The sequence below is a fragment of the Acinonyx jubatus genome, chromosome B4 (genome assembly GCF_027475565.1).
Source record: "Acinonyx jubatus isolate Ajub_Pintada_27869175 chromosome B4, VMU_Ajub_asm_v1.0, whole genome shotgun sequence".
NCBI lineage: Eukaryota > Metazoa > Chordata > Mammalia > Carnivora > Felidae > Acinonyx > Acinonyx jubatus.
Window position 1 is genome coordinate 41,225,935 of NC_069387.1, and position 7,989 is coordinate 41,233,923.

At 51.3% G+C, this 7,989-nt stretch overlaps 1 protein-coding gene across 3 annotated transcripts; it reads right to left on the reverse strand.

Moving 5' to 3' along the window:
• Positions 1 to 2,736: 2,736 nt before the first annotated feature.
• RBP5 (retinol binding protein 5) lies at positions 2,737 to 7,918 on the reverse strand. 3 transcript variants are annotated; one of them, XM_015061350.3, is made up of 4 exons: positions 6,306 to 6,571; positions 5,842 to 6,020; positions 3,686 to 3,787; positions 2,737 to 3,236 (listed from the first exon to the last, which is right to left on the reverse strand). In XM_015061350.3, the coding sequence occupies exons 1-4, from the start codon at positions 6,376 to 6,378 to the stop codon at positions 3,183 to 3,185; spliced, it is 408 nt and encodes a 135-aa protein (XP_014916836.1). In that variant the 5' UTR covers positions 6,379 to 6,571; the 3' UTR covers positions 2,737 to 3,182. The 3 variants fall into 3 exon arrangements, with proteins under 3 accessions (XP_014916836.1, XP_026929982.1, XP_026929981.1); XM_027074181.2 differs by lacking the exons at positions 2,737 to 3,236; positions 6,306 to 6,571 and adding exons at positions 3,246 to 3,574; positions 7,570 to 7,918; XM_027074180.2 differs by lacking the exon at positions 2,737 to 3,236 and adding an exon at positions 3,246 to 3,574 and having other exon boundaries at positions 6,306 to 6,574.
• Positions 7,919 to 7,989: the final 71 nt, after the last annotated feature.

Here is a 7,989-nt window from a genome sequence, read left to right on the forward strand (position 1 = left end):
ACGGCTCCAGATCAGTCCCTGGGGACCCTGATGGCATGGGTGCTGCTGTGATTGAGGGGATTAGAGCCAGGGGGAAGTGGGGGGAGATATGTCAGAGAGCTGGATGGAGGTACCGGAGGTGGTCCCCAGGCTGGGTAGGAGCAGCGAGTTCCAGAAGAGGAGGAAGAGCCTGTGGAAGATCAGGAAGAGGCAGGAGGGGAGGGGCAGGTCATGGTCAGGGTCAGCCATATCAGCAACTGCTGGCCTCTTACTGGCCTTTGGGTACTGAAGTCTAGACCAGATGTAGTTTTTGCTTCTTAGGGGATAACATTTGGGTTGGGGAAAGGAGTCAATATGGCCAAGCCTCTGCTGTCTCTTGGGCTCCCAGGATTTGCAGTGCCTTTTAAGGGTTCCCTTCTGCTAGTAAGGGGTCCAACCCTGTTATAGAATGGAGCTCCTGGCTGCGATGGCCTTTGTGCTTTAAGAGTTGAGGAATTTCCTGCTTTTTTCCTGAGCTTTCTTTTCAACATGCGGGTCTGGGCATGTGGAGTGGGGGGTCACATGGGAGATAGTGGCTGAAGGGAGGGGGCAATGGGGAGGAGTGTCTGGCTAGACTTTGCTGCTTCTGCCTACTCTCTGGTCCCCTACCAGAACATGGAGCCTGAGGCCTCGGGCAACACGTGGCTCTCTGCTTCAGAAGACACACACCTGTTCTTGGCGTATACGCTGTTGCTTACTTTCTTCTGAGATGAGGATCTGTATTGATATAAGGGATCAAAACTAAAGGACCATCTGAATTTCAGGCCAGAAGGTTGTTTGTGACCATATGGTGCTATCTGGGCCTGAGGAAGAGGGAATGGGGTAGGGGCCCTGCATGGGGCTGGCTCAGAGGGATGCAGTTATTCCCTCTCACATGGAAATAAACATTTTGGATCCCTGATCACCTCCCTGGGGGCGAAGATTCTGGTCAAAAAAGTCAAAGTTGGTCCCCTGGATTCACAGCTTTGTGTGCTCCAAGACAGGCAGGTGGTGGGACTTTCCTTGAGGGCTATTTCCCTCTGGCCTGGTTTTTCTTCTTTCACAGGTTGGTGTCCCTCCTAACCATCTCTTCCATCTGAAGACAGAGGGAGCAGCCTGATCTGAATGAAGGGTTGGGGTTTTGTCAGGGTGAGTATGTCGGTTCAAAATTGATGGGGGTGGGGGTGTGGTGTGTATGTGTGTGCGTGTGTGTGTGCGTGTGTGTGGTGGGGAATGGAATATTCGAGAATGTGGCAGAAGAGGGAAGATTAAACTTGGTGCTTCTTCAGCTCCCACTGCACTGAGTGGCGCCCCCTGCTTCCCACAGGGGAAACAGCAGCCCCAGCTTCCCAGTCTCAGGTACCTGCTTTCACCCACCCCCTTTCCCACCCACCCCCTTGGTGATGTTTCTGAAGCTGCTCAGTCATCCTCTGACTGCTTTTGCTCTTTTGCGGATCTCCAGGCTTCTTGTTGGACTCTGGCTCCTGAAGGGGTGAGGTCAAATGAAGGATTTGAACTTGCAGTGTGGATGGCTGGATATTCATGTCACATGGGTTTTGAGGGGTTCAGCTTGGACCTGCCAGTTGCCATGGAGGACTCCAAGCTACTGGGTCAGGCCCTTTGGCAAGACTGCAGCGAGGGGTGCTGGACCAGCATGCAGAGCACAGGGGACTGTCCTGTGGGGAGAGGCTTGGACATGCACTGTAAACTCAGAGTGACCAGGACGTTGCATTGCCCTGGTGACTTAGGCAATGGGTGTCTACACATGGAACATCTTCCTTTGCCTTCGCTGTTCCTTGGAAAGGGACAAGGTAGGATCCAGCAGTCCTCAGAGCTTCTGCTGGTTGGCTTTGCCCAGAGGAGGGCTTTCTACATCCTACTCTACTGGGGACATTTGCAGAGAGGCTGGCAGGGAATAAGTTATCCAGTTCCACTCAGTTCTTTCCCAAACTCATTCCAGAGTGTATAGTAGGATCAGTGTTTCAAAACTAGTGACTGTCTTGAATGTGTAGGGGCTTAGCCATTGCAGGAAGAAGGGGCAGTGGTGATCATCTAATGAGCCAGGGACTTTCCAACAAGCCCTGCCTCCCACACAGTCAGGCTCTGTCCCCACCCCATACAGCCCTCTGGCCCCATGGGACTTTTATTCTGAAAGGACCAAGGCCCCTGGCGGTTTGGGTGTGTGGGGGGGGTATCCAGAGGCTGGAGCTGGCCCTGACCCTGAACAGGCCCTGCCCTCTGGGCTGTTTTCCCGGTAGTGATTCCAGGACCCTAAAGGAGGGGACTTACTGTCCTCACTTCTCCCCCTTATCCTCTGTCCCGGCCTTGCTGGCCTTCAAGCAAAGGGTCCCGATAGCCAGGCGTGTTGGTCTTCTCCCTACTGTTGCCTTCATGCCCCTGTGTCCTCATCTTTCTAGCCCTTAGCCTTATATCTTCCATCGGTTTCTAGCCTTCTTGCTGCCTGTCCTTCCCAAAGCAGACATGGAGGCCAGGTCACTATTCTGAAGCTTTGTAGCCTCCCCCAGCACTGAACGAGGGTCTTACTCTGTCCCATCCCTCTTCCCCAAAGTGTAGGATGGAAATATAAGATAGCTAGGATTCATTCAGACATTGGTACGTGTGGTCTGTTGAACTCTGTGTGGGTGAGGCTGTGCCTTGGGATGGGTTCTGTTGAGCACATGAGGCTTTCTTGAGAATAAGGACAAGGAAACAGACAACAACAACAACAACAACAACAACAACAACAACTCTACCAGTAGCTCCTGTTTACATTCTTGAACCCAACTCAGTTTTCCAGAAGTTTCACCAGGAAGAGTTCTTACTAGTCCTCAAATGCTCAAAGCTTAGTTCTTTCTTAGATGGAAAAGAAGAAACCAAATGAAATGAAGAGAGTTGAGATCCACTGTTCTCAAGGGGTCTTTCCTCTTTGCCTGTTTCTTTCATCCAGGAGGCCAGACCTTGAACCAGATGTGAGGCAGTGGAGTGTGACAAAAGACTTTGGCCTGGGGGCTACAAGTTATAGATTAACATGGGGAGGAGGGAGGAGGGACCTGGAGGGAGAGTAAGTGGCCCAAAAAAAGGGACTGCTGACCTGGAACAATCTGGCTTGAAGGGGTATAAGGCCTCCTCCCTAGGAGGAGCCTGGGGACCGGTGCAGTCTGGAGGGCCCCTCAGCTCCTCTCTGGCTATTTGACCTTCCTGAAGACCTGCTCGCACACTGCATCCCTTGCAGTCAGTTCCTGGGGGACACAGTAGGAATAATGAGGAGAGAGAAAGAAGGTTCTTGCCAGCCAGAGTTCCTTTCTTGAGGTCCTGGAGCCCCATTTAATCCTTCAGGATACAGCAGTCGGAGTGCTTGATGTATGGGGAATTGTATCATTGTCCCAAACCTTCAACTTTTCACCCCAGAGGAAGGAAGGAAGCTGGGTCACAGAATGTGAAACAGCTAAGTCTCCATCTCTCCAGTCATGATTTATGGACATTCATCTGATTTGTAGCCAGGGGCCCAACTGGCCCCTCTATTTCCTCCTCTCTCTCCTCTTCCCAGTGCTTTTGTTTTCCTTTCTTGCTTGCCTTCCTTGGAGGGGGGTAGGGAGTGGAGTAGGAGACTGCTTTGATTTGGGCAAGGGGATGTGTCTTAGCCCAAATAGGGGGATGAAACCCCTCTCCGAGCCTTCACCGAGCTTACCAGATACAGTTTCTCTCCCTCCAGCCAGTGTCTCCAGCCTCGGTTGGGGACCTCCCCTTTCTGCACACATACTAGCTGCTCCTCCTCCCAGGTTACTATGGTCTATAGGGAAAGGAAGAATAAGGGAAGATTTGGAGGCAGAACACCCCAAATGCATCCAACTCACTCTGGGCTGCCCCGCTTCACACTGCAGCAGATACTGTCTTGCTCCAGCCTCTTCATTCTGAGTGAGAGGGTGGTTTTGATTCAACATGACCCCCCCACCCCCACTGCCAACTCCTACAGGCTACTGAGGCCATAGTTTGTCTATGGTGACTACTAGGGTAGGGCAGGGATGGAGCAGGATAAACCAGGGGTAAAATTGGGTGGTGGGTGATGAAGGACAAAGACTTGGTCCTTGGGATACTTCCAGCTGGCCTGGAAGGTCATTTGGGAAAGAAGAGAGATTGGTTGGGAGTCCCACCAGGGAATCTCTCCTCTTTCTCAGTTTCAAGGACAGCTGAAGTGTCCCTGAGAGTAAAGAATCACCGCCCCCCCCCCCATTAGAGTGGGGCGGGCCTGGCATTCCAATCAGCATTTCTTAAACTCCTATAGAATAGGCCTTGCTAACCAAGGTGCTGAGAATCTTGATCAGATAGAGCAGGAAACAGGTGTCTATGATGCCAGGCAAGCGTTGGGGAAGAGCTGAGTCTTCAAGGAAGCGAGGGGTTAGTTAGATTGGAGATACTGGGACATTTCCAGCAAGGAAAGGAACAGATAGAGGTAAGAGAGAAGGTCAAATAGTTGTAAGAGGCTCTAAACTAGGGTGTTTGTGGAAAAGACCCTTCATGGACCTCATCTGGAACATAATGGATTGTCACTGAAAGGGTTTAATTCATGGTCACTTTTACATTTTAGATGAATCCTTGTGGCTATAGCATGCAGAGTAGATCAGAGGAGGATTAAGCCTGGGGGCCAATTTCGGGCACCAGGCGAGAAGTGAGGGCTTAAATAAAGGTAGTAATCGCAAGAAAGGCTAGGAAGGATCAGTGATATTCAGTGAAGTAAAATGGGCCATGAACGTAAGTCACATATGTAACTGCAAGATTTCTAGAAGCCACATTAGAAAAGGAAGAAGAAACAGGTGAAATTAATTTTAATGACATATTTTATTTAACCTAGAATATCCCAAACACTAAAATTTCAGCACGTGATTAAAATAAAAATTACTGAGATGTTTTACATTTTTTTTGTACTGTCTTAAAAAACTCACTATGTATTTATACTTGTAACACACCTCGGTTTGGACTAGTTACATCTCAAGTGTTCAATAACTGTATATGGCTAGTAGCAACTATATCAGACGGTGTAGATCTTATAAGGATTTCTTGACCAACTAGATGTGGGGTGTGTGTGTGTGTGTGTGTGTATGTGTGTGCGTGTGTTGGGGTGCAGGGGTAAGGGAACAGAACATGTTGACTGTGATTCCCAGGTCTCTGGTCTGCCTGGTTATCACCATTAACAAAGGCAGTAAATATAAAAGCAGAAATAGGTTTGGGTAGGAAGATGATGAATTTGGATTTGAGCTTGGCGCGTGCAGATGGAAACATTGTCCGACAGACGAATGCTTCACCCTGAAGTTCGGGAGACAGATCTGGCTGGAGAACACAAGTTAAGGACAGTTTACAGATGGTAGCAGAATGCATGGGTATAGATGATTTAGCTGATGGCTGTGTACAGACAAGAGAGACAAAGTCAAGAACCAAGCACTGGGGGGGGAACCCCAGACAAAGGGGTTAATAGGGGAACTAGGGTCTGCAAAAAAGACCAAAAAGACGGTATGAGAAACAGAAAGAAGTAGAAGAGAGTGGAGTCAGAGAGGCTAAGGGAAAGGAGACTCTGCATTGACCAACTGTGTCACAGGCTAGAGGGTGAGCAAATATTTCTTCTTTGGACTGAAGGTGACCTGCTCTTTTTGTGCTTTAGCTGGTGATAAGAGGGGGCAGGAGAGAGTGGTTTGGGGGAAGCACCCGGAGACTGTTACCTTGGGGATTCTGCAGCCTGCTGTGGTGGTCACTTTCTCTGGCTGGGAGAGGTCCCTTAGTTTTGCCTCAGACTGTTAAGACGCACCGATCTGCTCTCCCACATGCCCTCCCCCAAACCCCCGGGAAAAGTACCTGGCATTTTCGTCCATCCACGATCCTTAGATCTTCTTCAAACTCAACTCCCACATCGAATTCCAGAATGTAGTTGCGGAAGGTGCTGAGGGTCTTGACTATCACGTGGTTGCCCTGATGGTCAATCTCCTTGTCTGGCTTGAGCAGCAGCGCTATCTTCCGCAAGGCCATGCCGATGTCTGTGGGGGGCTAGCTGTTAGCAGGGGTCCCACCAGCCAGCCAGGAACTTCCCTCCTGCAGCAGTACCTTGGGGCTGTGAGCTTCCCTTTAGCTGGTGTAAGACTAGAGATTGACTCTCTTACCAGTGCTCCTGGCTAGAAACGGATCCCAGCTCACCTGCCCCCACCTGAGCCTTTCCACAGCTTCTAACCCCAGCACTCCTCCTTCTCAGTGGGACAGAGAGGAAGGAAGGGAAAGGGAAAAAGGGGAGTGAATGGGGCCTGGGGGAGGGGTGAGGCCATTACTTAGGGCTTGCAGGTAATGTTCCATGTTCTTCTGCGAGACAAAGCGGTAGTAGCCGGTGAGGTTGGGAGGCATTGTCTGGGCTGGCCAAGATGGAGATGGAAATTTCAGGAGAATATAGCAGACAGGATGAGGAGGGAGCAGATGTTGTCTGGCAGGTGAGGCTGAGAGACTCCAGGCCAGCCTCTACACACACACACAGACACACGCACACACACACACACACACACACACACACACACACAGAACACACTCTAACACAGAGGCTGCGTAAAGGTCTGTGCTTACCAGGGCTTTTATAGGGCTGGGCCCTGGTGCAATAAGAGCTCCTACCAGACTTTCCCCCCTCCCCCCATGATGAGTTTGGGACTGGTGCCTGCAGCCTGAGGGAGGGGTAGGAACTTGGCAGCTTTGTGCCTGACCTCGGCTTTTCCTGAGGAAGGAACCTGAGGTAGTATCTGGGGCTGTCTGTCATCCAAGACTTGACCCTTTTCGAAGGTCAGTTTTGGCTTCCAGCCCATTTCTGGCAGGTTTGGGAACTGTTCCAGAGCTCTGAGGGGGGCAGTCTCCCCTGGGAGAGGTCCGGTCCTGCTGTGTGGTGGGGGTGGGGGGAGCTTCCAGACTCATCCAGGGACGAGTTCTAACAATATCCTGAGATCCTGGGATTGAGTCAGGGATCCCGAAAGGTATGAGGGGGAAGAGGTGGGGAAAGAAGGGGTGACAGTCAGCTGGCCAGGAGCCACCGTGAAGAGAATTCTCCAGTGCTGCCTCCCACAAGTCCCTCAGACAGCTTCACCTAGTTGGGGCCCCAACTCTGGATTCCAAACTCTTTGTCCAATAGTGCTCTTCCCAAGCACAGAGAAGGTTGTCAGCGCGAGGTATTGGGTTCAAAGTCCAGAGCAGAAAGTGAGGGAGGAGTTTGGTTAGCTATTTTGGAGAATTTTCTGCTCTTTGGCTTGGGACCCAGGGATTTCCCTCTCCCTCTGAAGTCACTGATGGAACCATCACCCCCCAGTTCCCAGCCTTTGGACAGCCTATGCTTACCAGATATAGTCCCGTGGCTGGGGCTGCCTAAATTATTGTGTACCTCGCCTCCACCCCCTACCCCCTTCTCTCTCTCTCTCTCTCTCTCTCTCTCTCTCTCTCAGACCTACCAACTTCCCTGGCTTCAGAATCAGCTGGATTGGTTCATCATGGTTTAAGGTTTAAGGTGGGAAAAGCAGGGAGAGGGAGGCAGAGAGCCTAGGCAATGGAAAAAAATCCCACCTGCTGGTGACTTGTTTCCACAGGTGTGTGTGTGTTGGGGGGTACACAAACAGCACACTCTTCCTCCAGTCCCGGAACTCTTTCCACCTCCCTGCTGACCATCCCATGGTTTCCTCAGATACTGGGGCCAGAAACTGAAATGCTACAATCTCTCCGGTTTAGTCTGGGCTTTGCTTCACGGGCTCCCGGGAGGCACGCAGCAGGAACCTGCTGTTGGAAAGGGCTGTGAAAAGAGGTTAATGCAGAGCTGCTGCTGGTGGTGGTGGTGGTGGTGGTGGTGGGGTGACGTGAATAGTGCCCCTCCTCGCCTCGCTCAGGTCTTCGTTGACGTCTCCCCTTCCCTCCCCCGGGCATCTAGCTTCTCGATTCCCCCAATGTCCCTCTTATTTCCCACCCCCTCTACGGCTTTCCAGCTTCCTC

Coding starts and splice junctions, on each gene's coding strand:
- RBP5 (XM_027074180.2), bottom strand. CDS start 6,378: ATGCCTCCCAACCTCACCGGCTACTACCGCTTTGTCTCGCAGAAGAAC. Junction 6,021..6,305: donor ACATTACCTGCAAGCCCTAA/GTAATGGCCTCA, acceptor AGCCCCCCACAG/ACATCGGCATGGCCTTGCGG. Junction 3,788..5,841: donor TGGATGGACGAAAATGCCAG/GTACTTTTCCCG, acceptor CTTTCCCTATAG/ACCATAGTAACCTGGGAGGA.